Source organism: Micromonas pusilla, assembly GCF_000151265.4.
Source record: "Micromonas pusilla CCMP1545 genomic scaffold MICPUCscaffold_10, whole genome shotgun sequence".
NCBI classification, from domain to species: domain Eukaryota; kingdom Viridiplantae; phylum Chlorophyta; class Mamiellophyceae; order Mamiellales; family Mamiellaceae; genus Micromonas; species Micromonas pusilla.
This window is the reverse complement of record NW_003315891.1, coordinates 356,587-378,189: the sequence shown is the minus strand read 5'-3', so window position 1 is coordinate 378,189 and position 21,603 is coordinate 356,587. Positions and strand designations below refer to the sequence as shown.

At 69.6% G+C, this 21,603-nt stretch overlaps 10 protein-coding genes across 10 annotated transcripts; 5 read left to right on the top strand and 5 right to left on the bottom strand.

Annotated features, from left to right (window-relative positions):
* Window positions 1-29: 29 nt before the first annotated feature.
* On the top strand, window positions 30-569 carry MICPUCDRAFT_51118 (uncharacterized protein; the record flags this gene model as incomplete). The annotated part of the gene is made up of 1 exon (XM_003061637.1): window positions 30-569. One exon carries the CDS (start codon window positions 30-32, stop codon window positions 567-569), a length of 540 nt encoding a protein of 179 aa, XP_003061683.1.
* A 109-nt stretch (window positions 570-678) lies between these two features.
* Window positions 679-2,667, bottom strand: MICPUCDRAFT_20661 (uncharacterized protein; the record flags this gene model as incomplete). The annotated part of the gene is made up of 4 exons (XM_003061387.1): window positions 679-1,199; window positions 1,383-1,386; window positions 1,442-2,233; window positions 2,419-2,667. Coding segments are annotated over 4 exons (1,566 nt in total), but the record flags the coding sequence as incomplete, so codon positions are not given.
* A 1,064-nt stretch (window positions 2,668-3,731) lies between these two features.
* Window positions 3,732-6,304, top strand: MICPUCDRAFT_51115 (uncharacterized protein; the record flags this gene model as incomplete). The annotated part of the gene is made up of 1 exon (XM_003061636.1): window positions 3,732-6,304. One exon carries the CDS (start codon window positions 3,732-3,734, stop codon window positions 6,258-6,260), a length of 2,529 nt encoding a protein of 842 aa, XP_003061682.1. The 3' UTR covers window positions 6,261-6,304.
* Window positions 6,305-6,359: 55 nt separating this feature from the next.
* MICPUCDRAFT_51114 (glycosyltransferase family 21 protein) lies at window positions 6,360-7,880 on the bottom strand (the record flags this gene model as incomplete). The annotated part of the gene is made up of 1 exon (XM_003061386.1): window positions 6,360-7,880. The coding sequence occupies one exon, from the start codon at window positions 7,878-7,880 to the stop codon at window positions 6,360-6,362; it is 1,521 nt and encodes a 506-aa protein (XP_003061432.1).
* A 344-nt stretch (window positions 7,881-8,224) lies between these two features.
* On the top strand, window positions 8,225-8,743 carry MICPUCDRAFT_7124 (uncharacterized protein; the record flags this gene model as incomplete). Its single annotated transcript, XM_003061635.1, has 1 exon — window positions 8,225-8,743. A coding segment is annotated over one exon (519 nt), but the record flags the coding sequence as incomplete, so codon positions are not given.
* A 219-nt stretch (window positions 8,744-8,962) lies between these two features.
* Window positions 8,963-10,861, bottom strand: MICPUCDRAFT_51112 (uncharacterized protein; the record flags this gene model as incomplete). Its single annotated transcript, XM_003061385.1, has 1 exon — window positions 8,963-10,861. The coding sequence occupies one exon, from the start codon at window positions 10,859-10,861 to the stop codon at window positions 8,963-8,965; it is 1,899 nt and encodes a 632-aa protein (XP_003061431.1).
* Window positions 10,862-11,459: 598 nt separating this feature from the next.
* On the top strand, window positions 11,460-15,729 carry MICPUCDRAFT_48241 (uncharacterized protein; the record flags this gene model as incomplete). The annotated part of the gene is made up of 3 exons (XM_003061634.1): window positions 11,460-12,308; window positions 12,481-13,030; window positions 13,059-15,729. 3 exons carry the CDS (start codon window positions 11,460-11,462, stop codon window positions 15,707-15,709), a joined length of 4,050 nt encoding a protein of 1,349 aa, XP_003061680.1. The 3' UTR covers window positions 15,710-15,729.
* Window positions 15,730-16,562: 833 nt separating this feature from the next.
* Window positions 16,563-16,941, bottom strand: MICPUCDRAFT_62901 (uncharacterized protein; the record flags this gene model as incomplete). The annotated part of the gene is given in 2 exon segments (XM_003061384.1): window positions 16,563-16,617; window positions 16,619-16,941. Coding segments are annotated over 2 exon segments (378 nt in total).
* Window positions 16,942-17,406: 465 nt separating this feature from the next.
* On the top strand, window positions 17,407-18,652 carry MICPUCDRAFT_28590 (uncharacterized protein; the record flags this gene model as incomplete). Its single annotated transcript, XM_003061633.1, has 2 exons — window positions 17,407-17,675; window positions 17,727-18,652. The coding sequence occupies 2 exons, from the start codon at window positions 17,407-17,409 to the stop codon at window positions 18,526-18,528; spliced, it is 1,071 nt and encodes a 356-aa protein (XP_003061679.1). The 3' UTR covers window positions 18,529-18,652.
* Window positions 18,653-18,654: 2 nt separating this feature from the next.
* MICPUCDRAFT_41588 (uncharacterized protein) lies at window positions 18,655-19,461 on the bottom strand (the record flags this gene model as incomplete). The annotated part of the gene is made up of 1 exon (XM_003061383.1): window positions 18,655-19,461. One exon carries the CDS (start codon window positions 19,459-19,461, stop codon window positions 18,655-18,657), a length of 807 nt encoding a protein of 268 aa, XP_003061429.1.
* Between the last annotated feature and the right edge of the window lie 2,142 nt (window positions 19,462-21,603).

Sequence of the window (21,603 nt, the reverse complement as noted above, 5' to 3'; positions counted from 1 at the left end):
CCTCTCGCGCGCGCGCCGGCCGCTCCACGATGCGTCTCGCGTGCGCGGCCGTGATCAGCCCCGCGAACGCGCCGATGCACGTCGCGTCGTTTCCGTCGTCGTCGTCGTCTTCCGTCGCCGCCACCGGCACGGACGACGCGAGGCTACTTCATCATCGCGCCGTCGACGACGCGCACCTGCGCCTCGCGCACGCGGCGTTGGACGAGATCGAGGCGCGGCTGCGCGCGCCGCCCGCGACGGCGTCCGCCGCGGGCGCCGCCGCGAGCGGCGGCGGGCCGAAGGACCCGTACCTCGGCGAGGTGCACCGCGACGAAGGGCACGTCGTGTACGCGCACGTCGGCGCCACCGCCGCGCGGTTCGTGCTCGTGATGGCGACGGAGGAGGAGGAGGACGACGACGACGCGTCGGGGGCGGCGGGAGGGACGCGCGAGGAGACGCTCCGGGGGATGTTCAGGGCGCTGTCCGAGGCGTACGCGGACGCGGTCTCCGACCCGTTTCACGCGCCGGGCGGGAAGATCGCGAGCGAGGCGTTCGCGCGACGCGTCCGCGCGCTCGCGGACGCGGCGTGACGACGAGAGACGCGAAGCGCGACGACGTTCCGTGATGCTTGAGGGTGATCGATCGACGCGCCGTAGCTCCGTAGTCATAACACGTCCATCTCTCCCTCTCTCTCTCTCTCTACTCCTGCTTCTTCAACAACGGGAACGCGATCACGTCTCGGATGCTCGCGCTGTTCGTCAGCAGCATCACGAGCCGGTCCACGCCCAGCCCCATCCCCCCCGTCGGAGGCATGCCGTATTCCAACGCGGTGACGAAATCTTCGTCGAGCTCGATCGGGTAGTCGTCGTCCTCGAACGCGCGCAGCGCCTCCTTCCCCTGCGCCTCCGCGGCCGCTCGCGCCTCGGAACGCGCCTTGGCGTGCGTCGCGATCTGCCCTTCCAGCCGCTTCCGCTGATCCACCGGGTCCGTCAGCTCGCTGAACGAGTTGGCGAGCTCGCGGCCGACGATGAACAGCTCGAAGCGTTCGGTGACCCCCGGCTTGGAGCGATGCGGCTTCGCGAGCGGGGAGATCTCCACCGGGTGGTCGAGCACGAACGTCGGCTGTCGGAGCTTCGTCTCCACGCACGCCTCGAACATCTCGTTCAGGACGTGCCCGACAGTGGGGGACTTTTGCACGTTGGGTATCCCCGCGAGCGATTCTTTGGGTCGTTCCATACGAGCGAACGTCGGGGTGGAGTTCAAAGGCGTCAGTTGGAGTTGAACGGCGTCGAGGGCGGGGATTGAAACCGTGGGGTGGGCGGAGAGACACGCCGGGCAACGGCCTTAAGGATCGGCGTTCACCACGCCGACGGGGTCGTATGGGGACCAGTGTGAGATAGAACGCGCCTTTGTCGCCGAGCGCTCGAAGCGCCGCCTCCGCCGCCGCCTTGGCGCCGTCCACGTCCTTCGTCTCGCCGAACGTCCCCATGATGTCCAACGCGCATTCCCCCGTGTATTCCTTCACGAGGTCGTTCATGCTCTCCCTGCGCCACGGGCGCTTCCCGAGGTGGATGATCTCGTCGCCGTACGGGATGGATAGGTTTTCGTTACCCGGGCACGCCCTCTCCGCGGCGGCGCAGATCATATCCTCGGTGAGCTCCAACATGTCGCTCACGTCGGCGTAGGCTTGGTACACCTCCACGGACGTGAACTCCGGGTTGTGCCGCGTGCTTATGCCTTCGTTTCGGAAGATGCGACCCATCTCGTACACGCGCTCGAAACCGCCGACGACGAGCCGTTTCAGGTGCAACTCCGTCGCGATGCGCAGCGTCAGGTCCATCCCGAGCGCGTTGTGAAACGTCGAAAACGGCTTGGCATCCGCGCCCCCCGCCCTCGACTCCAACACCGGCGTCTCCATCTCCATGAACGCGCGGTCGTCCAGAAACCGCCGTATCCCGCTCACAATCCCCGCGCGCGTTCTGAACACGTCGCGCACTTCCGGGGACGCGATGAGGTCCAGATAGCGTTGCCTATATCGCGTCTCGACGTCGGTGAGGCCCTTAAACTTATCCGGCAGCGGCAGCAGCGACTTGGTGAGCATCTCGAACTCGTCCACGACGATGGACAGCTCGCCCTTCTCCGTCCGCTTGACCGTCCCGCGCGCGCCGACGATATCGCCCATGTCGCACAGGTCCACGATGCGCTTGAACGTCCCCGGGTTCTTCGCGTCCACGCGCTTGACGTCCAGGTACAGCTGTAGGGCCATTCCATACAAGCGATTGTCGGGGTGGAGTTCAAAGGCGTCAGGTGGAGTTGAAAGGCACCGCGGGCGGAGATTGAAAGCGAGGGGTGGGCGGAGAGAGACGACGGCAAAAGTCCTTAAGGATCGGCGTTCACCACGCGAACGCGGTCGTATGGGGACCAGTGTATAGAACGCACCTGTATCGCGCCGCCGTCGTCCTCTATCGACAAAAACGCGAGTTTGCCGAACACCCTGCGCGCCTTGACCCTCCCGCACACCGCATCCGTGACGCCCTCGACCTCGACGCCGTTTTCCACGGACGCGTGCATCGCCTGGAGCTGCGTCGCGGTGTGCGTGCGGTCGAAACGGTACGCGAACGGCGTCATGTCCGCCGCGGTCAACGCGTCGATCTTTTCGATGCGAATCGCGCGCACCTCCTCCGCGCTCGACGTGCTCTCCGCGGCTTTCGCGTTCTTTCCCCCCCCGCTCTTCTGTCCTCCTCCGCCGCCCTTCTTTTGCTGCTGCTGCGGCTTCTTCTTCGGCGCTGGCGGCGTCTGTTTCTCCGCCTGTGGGTTCGCCGCGGCTTCCAACGCCGCGAGCGTCGCCTTGGCGTCTTTCAGCGCGGCGACGCCAGCTTGCACGGCGTCGTCGGCGTTGGTCGCGCCCGCGGCTTTGAGCGCTCGCACCTTCTCGCCCGCGTCCGCGACCGCCGCGGTCGCGGCGGCGATCTCGTCCGCGGTCGGGGCGGAGCTCCTGCGGAGAGGAGGAGGAGGAGGAGGAGGGGGCGTGAGAAATGCGTTCGTTCGTCGGCACAGGTTCTAGGGTTGAGGCGGCGACGTCCGCGCCGACGCGTCGACGCGACGACGGACGCGCGAGCGCGCGGCGCGAGACGCCGAGGGGGCGAGGCGGCGGCGCGCACCCGGCCGCGGCCGCGCGCGGCGCCAAGCGCGAGTGATGGAACCCCGCGGTCCTCGCGCCGACGGCGGCGGCGTCGCCGACTACGGTCCGCCGCCTGCTCGGGGACGCGCGATGATGCCGCGGCGTCGTCGCGAAGCGCGCGATGGACGACGCGTGCGACCGCGGTCTCACGCACGCGCCGACGCATCGCGAAGAAGACGTCGTCGACGCGGACCAGCACGGTCGCGCGGTCGCGCGGAGCCAGGTCGCGTGACGCGCGAGGAGCATCGTCGTCCGCCCGGCGCGATGCCGTAATAAATGCACGCGGAAGGGGCGGGGGCGGTCGGCTCGAGACAAGCAAAATTTTATGCGCGCGTAGAGAAAAAAGATGGTTGTCAACGAAGCCCCTTGCAGCCGAGCCCCTCACTGCGACCGCCGCGGAGACGACGCGCGACGAGACGCGCGCGCGGAGCGTTTATCGAGCTCTCTCGCGCGCGGGATACCTCGCTCCGTCGAGACTGCGCGCGCGCGTTGCCGTCGGTCCCGTGAACGAATCCCTCGGATAAAACGATTTTACGCTTTCCGCGGCTGGGTTAACGAGATTTGACAAGACATGACGACGACGCGCGACGCGCGGGGCGCGCCGGGCGAGCGCCTGCCGCCGATCCCCGGCTTGCGCGTCGAATCGCCGGCGCCGCCCGCGCCGCCCGCGCCGCGCGCGCCCGCGCCGCCCGCGACCCCGCCCGGCGCGGCGCCCGCCGCCCCCGCGTCTTCGCGCCGCGGGCGTTTCGGAGCGGCGGACGAGCCCCGACGCGCGCGCGCGGACGCGGCGACGTCGCCGACGACGCCGACGTCGACGCGCAACCCGACGTATCGTCGCCGCGCGGAAGACACCGCGTCCGCCGCGCGCCGAGGAGACGACGACGAGGAGGAGGGAGACGACGGCGACGAGGCGCGCGACCGCCGGCGCGACGCGCGCGTCGACGGCACAGCGGGAGACAATGACGAGGCAGCGACGGCGTTTCTATTTCTCCGCTCGCCGCCAGCCCCGAGTTTATTTCGTCGTCGTCGCGCCGAAGCCGCCGCCGCGGACGACGAAGGCGGCACGCTCATCGACGACGAGCTCCTGAGCGACGCGGAGGAGGTCCTCGCGGAGATGCGCGACGACGACGGCGACGACGACGACGCGCGCCCGGAGCGCCGCGAATCGTCGCGCTTCCTCCCGAGTGGAGGAGGAGCATGTCCCGCGGCGACGGGAGAGAGCGCGAACGCGCGCCGCCGCCGCGTCCCGCCCGCGCGGTTCCGCCGCGCGTCCGACGTCCTCGCGGAGGAACTCGCCGCCGCCTCGAATCGCGATTACGATTACGACGACGACGACGACGACGACGACTACTACGCCGCCGCGCGCGAGATCGACGCCCCGCCGACGCCGCCGACGCCGACGCGGTACTTCACCTCCGAGACGCTCGCCGGTTTGCAGGTCCACGTCGAGGTCGCGAACATGGAGATCGACGACCGCGGCGGCGACCGCGGCAGGTTCGGCGGCGGAGACTCGGACGAGGACGCGGAGGCGATCGTGGCCGCGGTGCGACGGTGGCAAGACCCGTGGAGGGCGCACAGAGAGGCGACGGCGCCGCGAGCGAGGACGTACAGCACGACGGAGCGTCACCCGTTGCATCCGATGCGCGGCGTGGAGTTTCCGGGAGACGGAGAGAACGATTCGCCGCAGCTCTTGCCGTCGATGTGGACGCTGGACGACGACGAAGAGCCCGAGGGCGACGACGAGGACGCGTTATACGGTGACGAAGATTTAACCGACGATATCGAGGCGTTAGTGCGGAACGCGGAGGAGGCGGCGGCGGCGATGGAGGAGGCGGCGGACGCCGCGGAGGCGCTGTTTCGGCGCGGCGGCGACGCGCGCGCGAGCAACGACAGCGCGTTCGAGGGGGGCGACCGCGATTTCCCCGAGTATTCAGGCGGTTTGGGAAAGGACGGCGCAGAGGGCGACGACGACGACGACGACGACGACGACGACGCGGACGCGGCGGCGTCGCGGCGGTCGCGGCGTCGAAGGCCGCGGGACGTCGCCGAAGTCGACGCGGCGGCGGCGGCGGCGGCGAGAGAAGACGACCCGCCGCCTGACAAAGACGACGACGACGACGAGCTTTTCGACGACGACGACGACGACGACGGTCTCGCCGCGGTCGCCGCGGAGGCGTCGAGCGTCTCCGCCGGCGCCGTCTCCGCGCTCGCGCGTCGGTCCGCGAAGGCGACGACGCGGCGCGCGGCGGCGACGACGAGCTGTTCGACGACGACGACGAGCGCGAGCGCGTCCCCGACCGCGTCGTACGCCTCGCTGAGCCTCCTCGCGTCGTCGTCGCGGCCGTCGACGACGCGCGCCGCCGCGCGATGCGGGCGCGCGACGACGACGGGAGCGGGCGGCGCGAGCTCGAGCGCGAGCGCGTCGCGCCTCTGGAACCGAGTCGGGACGACGAGAGGCGGCGGCGTCGAGGGCGAACACGAGTACGCGTACGACGCGTTCGGCGGAGGCAGCGAGAAGCTCGCGCGCGACCGCGACCGCGACCGCGAGCGACGCGCGCGCATTGCGTACGAAGACGAGATTCGCAACCTCCGCGAGGAGCGCGTCGAGCTCGAGTCGAAAGTCCAAGGGCTGCGGCTGCGAAGCGCCGTCGCGGAGTGGGAACGCGACCAGGCGAGGGAGCAGCTGGACGAGCTGGAACTCGCGTGGGACGCGCACCGAAAGGCGCTGCGACGCGAGGTCACGACGCGCGTGAAAGTCGGGCTGGATTACGGCGGCGGCGCGGACGGCGCCAGCGGCGGCGCGGACGGCGACGGCGGCCGGCTCTTCCCGCAGGAGGTGCTGCAGGCTGTCGTGAGGGGCGCCGTGGACCAGTCCGTCGAGGCGGCGCTCGGGACGGAGACGACGCACGCGAGGGAGAGAGACGAGAGAGACGCCGACACCGAGAGGGAGATTGGCGTAGATTTGACGCGCGGCGGCGGCGTCGGCTCGGAGGACCCGGAAGTCGTGGGGCTGTACGACATGGTCAGGGACGCGCTGGCGGAGGGGGAGGGGCGGGCGAGCGGATGGACCGCCCGCGCGCTAGAGCATTACGGCGAGTGAAAATAAGGTTTAGTCGGGTCTACGTAAATCAGTATACGAATCATCTATCTAAACGACTGTCCCGTCGTCCAAACTACGCTAAAACTACTGCTTCCGCGCCTACCCCCGACGCGTCACCTTCCCGCGTCGCTTCTCGTACGCGACACCCTCCCACACCACCGTCGCGCGCGTCGCCGTGATGGCCGCGGCGATGGGAACGAGCGCGTAGGCGCACGCGAACGCCGCCGCCACCTTGGCCCAGTTGATCTTCTTCACGAGCGCGTTCGCGTCCGCGTCGCCGAGCGCCTCCGCGAGATCGCCCATCGCGGCGTACATCGCGCGCGCGGATCGCACCGCGCACGCGAACGCGACGACGACGGCGGCGGCGAGCGAAGGAAAGCGAACGTCCACCTCCGACCGCGCGCTTCCCCACGACGCGAGTTCGGTCAGCGCGCACGCCATCCCCGTCGTGACGGCGAGGGATAAGTACGACAGCACGAGCAGCATCGCGTGGTTCACGCGTCTGTTGTGCGCGTTCGAGTACGTGTCCATGACGAACAGCTGGCGTCTCAGGTAGTTCCACCACCTCGCGAAGGTTTTTTTGGATTTTCTCCCGCCGCCGCCGCCGCCCATGCGCTGAGGAAACAGCGCGTCGAACGGGCATCCGATGACGCGCGCGTGCTCGTCGCACAGCGACGCGAGTATCAGGTCGTCGCTGTACCCGCCGTCCTCGTATCGCGTGACCCACCCGTGCGTGTTCTGTCGTACGTCCGACGCTCTCAGAAGCATGCACCCGCCCCACACATTTTTCGCGACGGCGCCTTGCGAAAACGCGACGATCAACACCAGGTGATACACCATCGTGAGGTAGTCCACGAACGCCGCGGAGCTCGCGGCGCTCTCTTCGGGTATGTCGAACGGGTAGCCATTCACGAGAAACGCATCCTCGCCGAGCGTTTCCATGGAAGACACGAGAGACCCGATCGTGTTCGCGTGCGTGCGAATGTCGTCGTCCAGAAACAACACGTACTTGGCCCCGGCGTCGTCGTCGTCGTCGTCGCCGCCGCCGCCGCACACCGCGCGCGCGCCCTTCAGCATGCTGTGAATCTTCTGCGACGAGCGCGTCGACGAGCCAGCCTCCAGGACGCGCACGCGGACGCGGCCCGCGCGGCCGGCGCGGTCGCGTCCGAATTCTTTCGCCAGCCGCGTCGCCGCCGCCGCCGCCGGGTCGTCCGCCGACTCCACCACGAAGACGTACTCGCGATCTCCCGCGTACGACGACGACAGCTGCGCGCGCCAGTTGTCCTCGCTGTCGGGCTTGACGCCCTTCACGGGGAGGACGATCGCGACCGGCGGCGGCGGCGGCGGCGGCGCGGCGCTCCTCCGCGTCCTCGACCTCGACCTCGCCGCGCCTCGCGTCCTCCTCCTCCTCCTCACTCCGCCGTCGTCGTCGTCGTCGTCGTCGTCGTCGCCGTCCTCCTCCTCCTCCTCCTCCTCCTCCTCCTCGTCGTCCGACGGGACGCAGTACGCGCTGCGCGCGGTGCCGCGCGCCTCTATCCCTCGCCTCCCCCGCGCGCGCCTCGCCGCGGCCCACCGCCACGCGACGACGAACGCGACGTAGACCGCGATCGCCTGCGCCATCGCGAAGACGACCAACGACGACGACCGCGACGACCGCGACGACCGCGCGCCCGCGTCCGCGCCCGCGGGCGCGCCGGCGACTTCCGCGACGCGGCCGATCCACATCGTCGCCGCGGCGTCGCGTCGCCTCTCGGAACCCGCGCGCGCGCCGCGAACGCGGAGGCGGCGCGCGCGTTGTGGCGGTGCCCCGCAGCGCAGATTCGCTCGTCGCGTGCTCACGAGGTCGGTTTCGAAGCTCGCTTCGACGCGCAACAAAAACAGAAACCCTCGGGAGGCGGATCAGAGCGGAGCGCGCGGGGCGTCGCGCGCGGTACCGACGTCGAAGTGTCGACCTCTCGGTATCGATGTCGCTCGTCACGCTGCACGTGTACGACATCACGAACACGACGTACGAGACCGCGAACAACGTCATCCAAGGGCTGAACCGCTTCACCAAGGACGCGCTCGGGGCGGGGGGGATCTTTCACGGCGCGGTGGAGGTGAACGGAGACGAGTGGTCGTACGGCTTCTGCGAGCGCGGCAGCGGGGTGTACTGCTGCCACCCGCGGGGGAACACCGGGTACACGTACCGAGAGAGCGTCCCGCTCGGGGTGACGTCGTTGTCGCCCGCGCGCGTCCGGAGCGTCATCGCGGTGCTGCAAGCGCAGTGGCCGGGATGCGAGTACGACCTGTTGGGGAAGAATTGCAACCACTTCTGCGAGGCGTTCGGCGCGATGCTCGGCGTCCCGGGGCCTCCGGCGTGGGTGAACCGGTTCGCGACGCAGGCGGAGGCGACGGTGAAGACGGTGAACTACGCGCGCGAGCAGATTAGCTTGATAGGCGGGGAGATCGGCAGCGCGGCGACCGCCGCCGCGGACTGGTTGGCGGGGGCGTTTTCGGGGGGCGCGGGCGGGGGGGATCGAAACGGAAACGCCGCGGGGGGGGCGGCAGGGACGAACGCGTTCAGATCGCCGAGGAGCGGCGAGGGAGCGTCGTGACGACGCGACGCCGCCCGCAGAATATGACGGCGTCGGCGGCGGCGTCGTCGGCGTCGTCGTCTGTATCGTGTAACGCGCCGTGAGAGAGAATACTAGCAGAGTCGTCTACGACGCCCCCCCCTCCGCCTCCTCGAACAGCGGCTCGCTCCACGGCGCCAACAACCGGCTCGTCTCCTTCCAAATCTCCGCGTCGACGCGATCGCGCTCTCTCTGCCTCTCCTCCGCGGCCGCGTCGAGCTTCCTCGGTCTCGGCTCGCGCGGCCTAGCCCACCCGCAGTCCGCGGCGTCCGCCTTCGCGCATCCCGTCGCCGCGGTGAACGCGCCGCGGACGTCCGAGTACGTCCGCCCGCTGACGCCTCGCAGCGCGTCGTGCGCGGCGACGTGCGCGACCGCGGCGGCGGAGTGCTCGACGCTTCGAGTGAAGAACTTCGTGAAGCCGTGCGGGCCGAAGACGGCGACGCTGACCTTTCCGAGCATCCAGGACACGACCGCGGCGGGATGTATCCGCGTCGCGCTCGCGAGGACGTTGCCCTTGACGTTGAAGTTCGTGAGCGTCGCGCCGGGGTCGACCACGAACGACTGAATCCCGTGTTTGGCGTGAAACTTGGACGACATCACGACCGCGTGACGCTCGAGTAACCGCTTCGACGCGGCGTACGACCCAGCGGGCGCGCACCGCTTGGGGTGCGCGCCGCCGCCTCTCGCGGCTTTCCGAATCGCCTCCGCGCCGACGCGACTCGCGCTCGCCGCGACGCACGACACGTGCGTCACCCTCGCGCCGCGCGCCGAGCTCTTCATCGCGGGCAGCAGCAGCCGGTTCAGAAGCACCGGCGCGAGGTAGTTGATCTGCAGCGACGACTCGAACGCGTCCGTCGTGTTCGCGCACGCGGTGGACGTCGCCGCGTTGTGCACGAGCACGTCGATCGACGACCCGTCACCATCGAAGAATTCCTCGCGGACGACGGCGGACGCGAACGCGCGCGTCGACGCGAACGAGCCGAGGTCGAGCGGGAGCGCGACCGCGCTAAACCCTCCTCCCGCGCCGAGGTCGATCACGCCGCGGTCGCTTCGTCGGCACCCGACGACGACGCGCGCGCCTCGCGACGCGAGCATCGCCGCGGTCTCGCGGCCGAGCCCGCCGCAGCCGCCGGTCACGATCGCGTTCACGCCGCGGAGGTCGATCGCGTCGACTTGGATCGACGGCGGCAGCGTCGTCGGTCGCGTCGCCCACTCGTGCGCGCCGCGAAAGACGCCGAGCAGAGAGTACGCCATGAAGCCGAAGCGGACGATCCGACCGATCCAGTCCGCGCACTGCTTCTCCGCCGCGTCGTCGTCGTCGAGCTCGTCCTGTTGGGTTTTGCCGACGCGCTTCCGCCCCTTGTCGCGCTTCGCCGACGGATCGCGGTCGTCCCCGCCCGCCGCCGACGGATCGCGGTCGTCCGCGCCGTCCTGCCTCGCCGCCTTCGCGACCTGGCGGTTGCGTCGCTGCGTGACCTTGCCCATGGCGTCGTCTCGAGCGTCGCGCGCGTCGTCTTCTCGGGGACGAGCGTGGACGCGCGCGCGGGAGTGCGCGCGGCGGCGGGGGCGATGAACAACTCGAGACACTCTGATGAAGAGTCGGCACTCGCGGGCCGCACGCGCGCGTCCGGTCGCGCGCGCGCCTCTCGTTGATGATGCGCGGTCGCGCGACGCGCACTTCGCCCCGCGCGGCGCGCGAACGACGACCGTCATGACGCTCGCGACCGCCGCGCTCGCTTCCTCTTCGACGACCGTCGCCGCTCGCGCGACGACCGCGGCGCCTCGCCGCGGTTCCCGCGGCGTCGCGCGCGCGCGCGTCGCCGTCCGCGCGCGCGCCGCTTCGGACGACACGTCATCGAACGCCGCGACGACCGCGACGGCGACGACGACGACGACGACGACGACGACGACCGCGACGACGCGCGCCGCGCCGCCCGCGCGGACGACGACGACGACCGACGCGGACGCGGAGGCCGCGGAAGACATCCTCGACGCGTTCTTCGTCGGGAAGGCGCTCGCGGAGACGCTCCTGGAGCGCGCGGGCGGCGCGCTCGCGGTGAGATCTGTGTTTTTTTTCCACTCCGATCCCGCTCCAACGCCCTCCGCGCGCGCTCCCTCCGCTTTCTACACGTGTTATAACGCCTTCCGACGATGACTAACACGGACCTGATGACCACCCCCGCCTCCTCGCAAGGACGCGCTCGGGAGCGTCGCGAAGCTCGACGCGGAGATTCAGGAGGAAGTGCGACGGTTTCAGGAGGACGTGGAGAGACGCGCGAGGGAGGAGAGCGAACGCGCGAGGCGCGGAGGAGGCGGCGGCGGGGCGCGCGACGACCAGATGCGATGACGGAGAAGGCGCGTCGTACGCAGCGGGGAGGCGAGGGAGGTACGCGCAGGGACAGGAGGGTGACGAGCGACGAAGCTCACAGTATCGAAATGATTCATTCTTTTACGATCGCTCGTCGAAACGGGGAAAGTCCTCAAAGGAACGGCGTGCACCACGCGAACGGGGTCGTATGGGAAGCAGTCTCACCGTCTCGAAACGACGCGTCATCCATCATCACTCTCTCGCGCGCGCCCAGCCATGACGTCGCTCCTCGCGGCGGTCGTCCGTCCGCTCGCGCCGCCGCCGCCGCGCGTCGCGCCCCGCGCCGACGCGCCCGCGCGTCGTCATCGCCCCTCCCGCGCCGCGTCCGTCCGCGCCGCCGCCGCGTCCGACAGATCCGACAGATCCGACGACGCCGAGCGCGCGCGCCTCGTCCGACGCGAGACGGCGCTCGCGCTCAGGGACGAGCTCGACGGCGTGCGCGCGCGCGCGCGTCGCGCGCTCGCGCGCGGCGAGCGCCTCGTCGAGCGCGCGAAGGAGCTCGGCGCCGAAGCCGAGCGCGCGATGCTCGGGCGCGACGTCGACAGAGAGGATCAGGCGCGGCGCGCGCTCGCGGAGCGGAAGAGGACGCGAGATTCGATCGATCTGACCACCGCGCGATGCGAGGCGCTCGCGGCGCTCGCGTCCAGGCTCGAGACCGCGATCATCGTCCTGGAGAGCGCGCCCGAGGACGCGCGCGTGGACGCCGCGGACGCGCTCGCGGCGGCGCCGCTGCCGGAGGAGGCGCGCGCGACGGTCAGATCCGAGGCTGAGCTGGAGCGCGAGTTCGCGAGCCTGGAGATCTCGCGCCTGGAGCGGATGCTGTCGATGACGCCGCGGGGAGAGGAGGAGGACGACACACAGGCGAAGGCGGCGAAGGCGGCGACGGCGACGGCGGCGGCGCGGGAGGACTCGGCACCCGAGTCGGCACCCTGCCCGGCGTGGTGGCGGCCGGCGGCGGAGACGCCGACGCCGCGCGCCGCCGCCGACGCGTCCTCCGTTCCCGTCCCCGCGGAGGCGCGTTCTATACACTGGTCCCCATACGACGGCGTTCGCGTGGTGAACGCCGTTCCTTAAGGACTTTGCCCGGCGCATCTCTCCGCCCACCCCTCGCTTTCAATCCCCGCCCTCGACGCCTTTGAACTCCATCTGACGCCTTTGAACTCCACCCCGACGTTCGCTCGTATGGAACGACCCTGAGGCGCTCCTGGACGTCGATCGCGCGCGCGTGTCCTCCCAGGGCGTGCAGACGCGGCACGTCGTCGCGCTTCGCCGCTCGTGCGCGACGCACGGCGCGGACGCGATCCGCGGCAGCGACAGGCTCGCGGGAGGGAAGAAGGAGACGGCGTTTCGCGCGGGCGTCGTCGGCGCGTTGGCGGCGATTGACGACGGCGAAGCCGACGCGGAATGCGGCGGGCGCTGGGCGTCCATCGGCGGGTGCGAGCCCGGCGCGTTTCTGTCCGACCTCGCGCGAGACCTCGGGATCGCGCCAATGCGCGCGGGGTCGGTCGTCGAGACCGCGCTCGCGAGGAAGTGCGCGGACAGGCTGCTTCGCGCGGGCGCGGCGACGCGCGCGGGGGACGCGCTCGAGTGCGAGCGAGAACTGGCGCAGCTGACGCGGACGCTCGCGACGTTCGACGCGACGGAGGGGGAGTACCTGGACCTCGTCGCGCTCGGTCTCGAGAAGCAGCTGCGCGAGGAGGAGAGGGAAACTGTTCGAGGGATGGTGCCGAGCGACGTCGGCGAGGCGACCGCGGCGGCGGTGGCGCGCGCGTTGGGGCTGCCGCGTCGTTGAGGTTTTCGAGGTTATTATTTTAGGTTCATTCAGTTTCTCATCTCGCTCTCGTCTCCGCCTCCATCACTCGTCCGCGCGCGCCCGTCCCCACGTCATGGCGAGCCTCGCGCGCGCGGGCGCCGGCGTCGCCGCGGCCGCGACCGCGCGCTCCGTCGTCGCGCGACGACGAACCGGCGGCGTCTGCTCCACGTCGTCGTCGTCGGCGGCGGCGGCGGCTCATCGCGACGCGCGAGCACATCGACGCGTCTTCGCATCGATCGCGACCCGATCCCGCCGCGTCGTCGTCGTCGCGGCGTCGAGCGACGACGGCGGCGCTCCCGACGGCGCTCCTCCCGACGGCGACGGCGCCCCGCCGCCCCCGCCGCCGCCGTCGAACGCGCTCGAGCTCCTGTCTCTCCTCGTCGTCACCGGCGGCGTCAAGGGCTCGCTCGCGGTCGGCGTCGGATACCTCGTCGGCGTCAACGCGATCTCGATGATACGCCCCGACCTCGCGTCGTCGCTCCACGGCCTCGAGTGGGCGCTGCCCGTCGCGCTCGTGGACGCGCTCGTGATGCTCCCGCGGTACGACCTGAGCGAGGCGGAGGAGGACGCGATCGACATGAAGGAGAAAGCCCTGGGGAAGCCGGAGAAGATCCGCCGCGCGCTGTCGCGGTACCAGCGCGAGGAAGCGCTCGGGAATCCGTGCCGATCGATGCCGGCGTGGCAAGACGCGCTCGTGGCGTCCGTCGCGAGGCTCACGGACGAGATGTTCGAGCGCGCGGTCGTGTTGGGGTTTCTGAGCGCGTGGATGTGCGATCGAGCCGTGGAGGCGGGCGCGGAGCCGTACGACGCGGAGTTCCCAGCGAAGGTGGCCGCCGTCGCCGCGGCGTATCTCTACCTCGAGGTCAAGCTTCGACGCGCGTCGCGGCGGAACCGGAAGACGCTGCGGGCGTTTCGAGTGATGAAGGATCCGATCACGGGGAAGCAGAAGATGGTTCCGATGGACGATGAAGTCGAGGTTGGGGACGTCCTCAAGACGAGCGAAGACGTCGGGGGCTTGGTCGAGAAGCTCAAGAAGAAGATGGCCACCGGCGGAAAAAGCGGCGCGAAGAAAAACGAAAACGACGCCGCTTCCGCGGACGCGGCGGCGGCGATCGACGTCGTCGACGCCGCGGCGGACGACGCGAAGGCGCGCGGACTGCCGCCGGTGCCCTTACCGGACGTCCTCAAGCCGACGCCGAAGCCAGGGCCGGCGATGACGCCGCCTCCGGGGTTCGACCCGAGCGGGGGCGGGCTCGACGGCGACGGCGGCGCGAGCGCCGTCGGAAGCATCGTGTTCAACGCCTCGGTGAAGCAGTTCTTCGACGGGTTTCGGTCCAGGCTCACGCTGCTGACGCAGTGCGCGTGCTTCATCACCGCGCCCGGGGGAAATCTCTTCGCGCCCATCGTCGGCGGGCTCGCGTGCGACATCCTGTACGTCGTCTACCAGCGGAAGTGTCTGAACGATGTGTTTGTCGCCGCCGGGACGACGCCGGCGGACGCGTCCAAGCCGCCCACCGCGAAGGACATCCGCGCGGCGCGGATGACGCTCCTGAAGCGCGATCTCGACCGTCGAAGACGCGCGCTCGCCGGGGAGGTCATGGACAGCATCGACGCGTCATCCGTCGCGGACGGCGCGAAGGAGTTCAACTCGTACATGCGTCAGGTGGTGAACGAGGTGAAGGCTGCGAAGGGGCTGGAGAAGACGGAGGACGCGTTGACGTTGGTGTTGGACGCGATTCACGAGAAATTCCCGCCGTCGACGTTGAACGAGATGAGCGAGCGCGAGTCCGTGCAGAAGATGTACGTCACGCTGCAGGGGATCCGGAACGCGCTCGTGTGGGACATGGACGAGGAGACGACGACGAAGATGAACGCGTTGATGAGGGCGGCGATGGCGGAGGGCAGCGATGAAGGCGGCGGCGGCGAGGGCGGCGAATTCGACGCGCTGTACCGCGCGGCGACGATGACGCTCATGGAGCGCGACGGGATACGAAACACGGCGAGCGACTTCGTGCAGACCGCGAACGGGCTGACGCTCGACGTCATCCACGCGAAACACCCGCCGCGAGCGCTCGTCGAGATGCGCGAGGAGGACGCCGTCGACGCGATGAAGACGACGCTTCGCGAGACGTTGACGACGGAGGGCGGCGCGAGCGGCGACGCCGAAGACGTCTTGAGATGGGCGAGGGCGAAGCTCGCGGACGCGGACGCGGCGGCGGCGGCGAAACGCGCGGCGGCGGCGGGCGCGGCGGCGGCGGCGAGCGGCGGCGAAGCGAGCGGCGTCGCGCTCGGGGACGTCGCGTCGCTCGGCGCCGCGGCGCCGCCGCCGACGTCGTTGCGGGACGCGGTCGCCCTGGAGAAGAAGCGAGAAGAGGCGGAGGCGAGGGAAACGGCGGCGGAGGACGCCGCGGAGCGAGAGCCGCGGAGCCAGAGCCAGAGCCTCGACGACGGCGACGGCGACGACGACGACGCGGTGGAGAAGACTGGCGTGAACGCGACGATCGACGCGCTCGACCGACTCGTCGCGTCCGTGGACGAGAGACTCCGAAGCGGCGACGACGGCGACGGCGACGAGCGCCGAGGCCGAGGCAACCCACCTCCTCGGCGAGCGAGCGAGCGAGCGACGCGACGCGACGACGACGACGATGCATAATACGACAACGCTTACAACCCGAATAACATAACGCGCGCGACGGACGCCGCGCGATCGATCTGATTCGCGTCTCGCGCTCGTCAGTCTCGCCTCAGGCTCTCGATGAGCTTCTTCTCCGCGTTGAAGACTTCCTTCGAGACGGTCTCGCGCATCGCGACCAACGCGTCGATGTCGTCCATCAGGTGCGCGTCGTGCTCGTCCATCTCGACGCCGAAACACTTCTTGAACGAGTCGCCGCCGCTCTCGAGCCACGTCACGAAGCTTTCGATCGTCGCGAGGCCGCCGATGACGCCGATGAACGTGCCGATGAGCGCCCACGCCCAGAGCGCGATGATGATGTCCACGAGTTTCCCCTCCGTCGTATCCGGCGCCAGCGTCGACGGCTCCGTGAGCGAACTCGGGACCCCCAAGAGCATGGATATGATGTAGTAGAAGCCGTTCTTGTCGCTCCACCCCTCGAGCTCGGCTAACAAGAACCCGAGCAGAATCGAGAACACGATCACGAGGCAGGGAACGATGAAGAAGATGGTCACGAGATACATGACGAAGTCCAACGCGATCTCGTACCGCCGCGCCCTCCTGTGCGCCTTTCTCTCTTCCCAGTGCGCTTCGCTGCTGTCTTTGATCTGCTCCCGCTGGAGCATGAGCTGGTTGATCGCGACGTTGAGCGCGTCCTTCTCGCTCGCGAGGACGCCGAGCTCCTCGCACGTCTCGACCTCGTCCGAGCGCGAGCGAATCGCTTCGAGCATCTTTCCGAGGAGACGGTCCGTGATCCTCCTCGCGACCGCTTCGAACCGGAGGATGATCCTCCCGACGACGCTGAGGTTCGCGACGAGGCCGATGAACGTCCCGACTAAGCACCACGCCCAGAGCACGATGATGATGTCCACCGCCTTGCCCTCGTCCGACGTCGGCGACTCGTCCGTGAGACCGTTCGGTAGCCCGCAGAGGACGGACATGAGGTAGTAAAACCCGTCGATGTCGTCCCAGCCCTCGAGCTCGGCGAGGAGGAAGCCGAGGGGGAGAGCGAACGCGACGACGATGACCGGCGTGATGATGAAGACGACTTTAGAGAAGATCGTCAGGTCGTACAACAGCGCCGCGGTGGTCTCCCGCTTCTCCATCTTTTCGTCGACGCCGCGGGCCACGCGCACGGTCGATATCGCGGCGTGCGCGGTGGTGAGGTCGGTCCCATCGCGGTCCGCGCGCGCCTTGGGGTGCGGTTTCGCCATCTACGCCGTCGAGCGCGCGCGCGCGCGCGACCCCGAGGTGTCTCGCGCAGCGCGCGACTGACGACCACGCGGGCCGCGTCGAGAATTTGGAATCGAGTTGTCGAACGCGAATCTTTAAACCGCGCGCGTTCGACCGGGCCTGTTCGACCCGCGAGCTGGCAAGAAACCCTAAAATTAGGGTTAGCCTAAACCCCGAAATTTGCCAAGTGGCTGCAGTGTGCGAGCGTTACGTCCGAGAAGAAAGTTTCGCGAGCGTTCGCTCGGCGGCCGAGACGCGCTCGGGCACTGCACCACGCGCGCGACACGCATCGCTCGCGACAGAGGCACACTCGCGCACCAGAGACACTCGCGCGCAGGCGTCGTCGGCGGCGGCGGCGGCGCTTCCGCGGCGTCGCTCCTTCGACCGCGCGTCGATCGAGCGAGAGAACGTTAATCGGACTCTACGAGAGATAAATCTCGCGCACGATGGCGCGCGACTACTACGCGCTCCTCGGCGTCGCGAAAGACGCGGACGACGCCGCGCTGAAGAAGGCGTACCGCAAGATGGCGATGCGATGGCACCCGGATAAGAACAAAGGCTCCGCGGAGGCGGAGAAGAAGTTCAAAGACATCAGCGAGGCGTACGACGTCCTGTCGGATTCGAACAAGCGCGCCGTCTACGACAAGTACGGCGAGGAAGGCCTCAAGGCGGGGTTCCAGCCCGGCACGCCCGAGGGCGCCCCGGACGGAGGCGGGTTCGGCGGCCCAGGCGGATTCAGCGCCGCGCAGCCCGGGATGGGCGGAAGTGCGCGGTACACGTTCTCGAACGACGACGCGACGCGCATCTTCGAGCAGTTTTTCGGAGGCATGGGAGGCATGGGAGGCGTGGGAGGCATGGGAGGCGACGACGCGGGCTCCGCGAGCGGCATGGGCGGCATGGGCGGCGGCATGCCGGGGATGGCGTCCATGTTCGGAGGGATGGGCGGCGGCGGTCCCGGTGGAGGGGTTCGAAGCACGCGGGGACCACCGCAGTGTACGGTCAGCCGCCTCCCGCTGTCGTTGGAAGACCTCTACTCTGGGTGCAAAAAAAAGTTGAAAATCACCCGACGCGTGAACGACGCGACGGCGACGAACGTCCCCGAAGGTCAGGCTGCGATGCGCGAGGTCGCGGAGATCGTGACGGTGGACGTGAAGCCCGGGTACAAAGCCGGGACGAAGCTCACGTACGCGGGGAAAGGAAGCGAAGATCCCGGCAGGCCCGGCCGCGCGAGCGACCTCGTCATCGAGCTCGACGAGAAGAAGCACTCGACGTTCGAGCGCCGGGGCGACGACCTCGTCTACCGGTGCGCCATATCCCTTCAGCAGGCGCTGTGCGGGTTCAAGCTCACGCTGGGTGGGATCGACGGCGCGCCGGTCGTCGTGAAGGTGGACGACGGCCGCGTGATATCCCCGGGGAGCGCGGTCAAAATTCAGGGCCGAGGGATGCCGAGCCGGAAGCGCCCGGGGGAGAGAGGCGACGTCGTCGTCGAATTCGCGAAGATCGAGTTCCCGAATCGCGTGTCCCCGGCGCAGAGGAACGCGCTGAAGGCGGCGTTTAAGGTGACGTGACTTGACGTGACGCGACGCGACGTATGCGTTTGAGGTGGGGGGGGGAATGAACGATGGAGGGACCGGGAGACCCGTTTTGTGCGACGAATTGAATTGAATTGAATCTGATCGAATCGAAACCTACAACTACTCGTCGCTGCCGCCGCCGCCGCCCGCGTTTTCGCGTTCTATTCTCTCCCGCTCCCGGCGCTCGTGTATCTCCTCTGATATCCGCGACAGGTTCTCCAACGCTTTCGCGTACCGATCCTTCCCCTCCTTGACTTTCGCTTCCAGCGTGCGAACTTCCTCGTCTCGCCGCGCCAGGTCCGCCTCCGCTCTCGCCTTGGCTTCGAAATACGGCCGAGCCTTCTCGACGCTCTTTTTCGATTTCCGCTGCATGACGAGCGCCTCGTGCATCGTCTTCGTCGCCATCCGAATGTTCTCTTTGTGCGCGAGCTCCGCGCGTTTTTTCATCGTCTCCGTGTCCACGACGTCGGATATCGCGTCGGACGCGGCGAACATCAGGTCCGCGTCGAAGATGCCGCCGCTTCGCGTTTCGTCCTCCGCCGGCGCCGTCGCCGTCGCGTTTTCGCCTTCGTCTCCTCTCGCGTCTTCACGCCCTACCTCCTCGCGTTTCCTATCGTCCTCGCCGCCGCCGCCACCGCCGCTCTCGCTCGTTCGCGGGCTCGGGGTCTTCTTCGCGCTCTTCGCGCTCTTCTTCCCCCCGCTCCCGAACAACTTCGTCCTGACGGACTTGTTGGACTTCTTCGCGCCGGAACCGGAGCTCCCCGGGCTCTCGCCGCCGCCAGCTGTACCGCCGCCGACGCCGCCCCTCTTCTCCGGCGTCGGCGTCATCCGCTCCTCTAGCGCCTTAAACGTCTTCTTCGCGCTGAGATGCATGTCGTGCGCGCGCTCGTACATCCGCAGCGCCTCCAGACTCCGCGTCTGGTACATGTTCGCGAGCGCTCGCTTGTGGAAATACGGCACCGCCGCTCGGACGCTCGAGCTGAGGGCCATTCCATACAAAAAAGGTTCACCGGTCAGTTGAAAGGGGATGCGATCAAACGTTGAAACCGGGCGATGGGTGAAAAACTTTTGTATAGAACGCACCTGAGTTTCTTTCGCGTCGCCTCCACTTCGCGCGTCGACGCGGATCGCGCGTGTTTCCGCCGTCGCCGCGCGCCCGCGAGCTCCGCCTCGAGCTCGTTGTTCTCGCTCATCGCGGAGTTGAGCTCGTCGAGCGCGCCCGCGACGCGCGGGTCGACCTCTTCCGGGGCGTCGAGGTCGGTGTCCTGGTCGTACGGCGCCGCCGCGACGGACGCCGACGCAGAGACGGAGGCGGATTCGGAGTCGCACAACGACAGCGACGACGACCCCGCCGCCGCGAACGACGGCCGGAGGAAGTCCTCCAGCGACAGCGTCGGGATCGCCTCCAGCGCGTCGAGGTCTCTCGTCATCGTCGCGATCTCGGCGTGGTCGATGGACGAGCGCGCGGGCGGCGGCGGCGGCGTCGGCGTCGGCGTCGGCGTCGGCGTCGACGACGACGACGACGACGACGATCGCGAGGCTTCCGAGCGCGACGGCGACGGCGACGGCGACGGCGACGGCTCGCGCGCGTCCCCGGGGGCGACGCGCGACGCGTCGTCGGCCGCTTCCGACGTCGTCGCGCGCGGCGCCGCGGCATCCTCCTCCGCGGGCGTTTCCTCCTCCTCCTCGTCGTCGTCGTCGTCGTCGCGCGCGGCCTCCGACGGCCGCGCGCCTCCGTCGGTCGCGTCGTCGTCCGCCTCGCTCGTCGCGTCGCCGTCGTCGCGGGGCGCCGTCGTCGTCGTCTCCACCGCGCTCTGATGAATCTCGACCGCGGTCGTCGTCTCGTCGCCGCGCGGCACCGTCGTCGCTTCGATCATCGCGGCGATGATGTCCGCGACGCCGCCGTCGTCCGGCGTCGCCGTTCCCGGCGCGTCGTCGCCGTCGCGCGAGGGATCTGATGCTACGTTTTCCTCCTCCGTCGCCTCGCCGTCGTCGCCGCGGTCGTCGTCGGACGACGACGACGACGACGACGACCCGCCCTCGGCGCGCTGCGTCTGCCGCAACCTCGCGCGGAAGGACGACGGCACGCTCGCCATCGCGCGAAGCCCCGCGCCCTCGCCTCTGGCGCGAGCGAAGGATCCGAGTAGAAAACGACCTCATCGACAGAAACTCGTCAAACGGATCTCGCGTCGTCGTCACTCCGCGGCGCGCTCCGCCCCCGCCGCGAGCGTCGCCATGCCGCGGGCGCTGTGCGTCGTCGATCCGGACGGCGTCGCGCTGCTGACGCGGACGTACGGCGACGCGTCCCCGCCGTCACGCCCGACCGCCGCGCTGCTGTCCGCGGTCTCCGCGTTCGCCGCGCACGCGGGCGGATCGCTCGACCGCGCGAGCACGCGCGACGTCCGCGTCGTGTTCCATCGCGCGCGTCGCCTCGGCGGATGCTCGCTCGTCGTCGTCGCGTCGCGCGAGACGGGCGACGACGAGGCGCACCTGCGGTGGGTGCTGAGGCGCGTCGAGGACGCCGTCGTCCTCGCGCGCGGGCCGGACGCGACGCGCGACGCCGCGGCATCATTGAAGATCGCGCTTCGACGCGCGACGCCGCGCGTGGACGCCATCGCGGCCGAGGCGTCCGTCTTCGCGTCGTATCGCGCGGAGCTCCAGCTCGGGCCCTCACCGCGGTGCGCGTGGAGCGACGCGTTCGACGTCGCGCACGACCTCGCGCGCGTCGCGGAGGTGGACGCCGTGGCCATCGTGGCCGTCGCGACCGGCGGCGGGACGCGCGCGGCCGTCGCCGCCGTCGTCGCCGCGTCGCGCGCGTGGCGCGCGCTGCCGACGCGCGACCGCGTCGCGTTGCAAGCGCTGCTGTCGTCGCGCGCCCTCGGCGAAGAAGAAGACGACGCGTCCGTCGACGCGTGGCTCCCGATTGATGGCGGCGATGGCGGCGGCGGCGGCGGCGGCGGCGGCGGCGGCCCGCGCCGGCTGACGACGTGCCGGCTGTCGCGGAGGCGCGAGCGCGGCGTCGAGGTCGACTTTCGCCCGGCGTTCCTGACGGCGGCGAGCGGCGGCGAC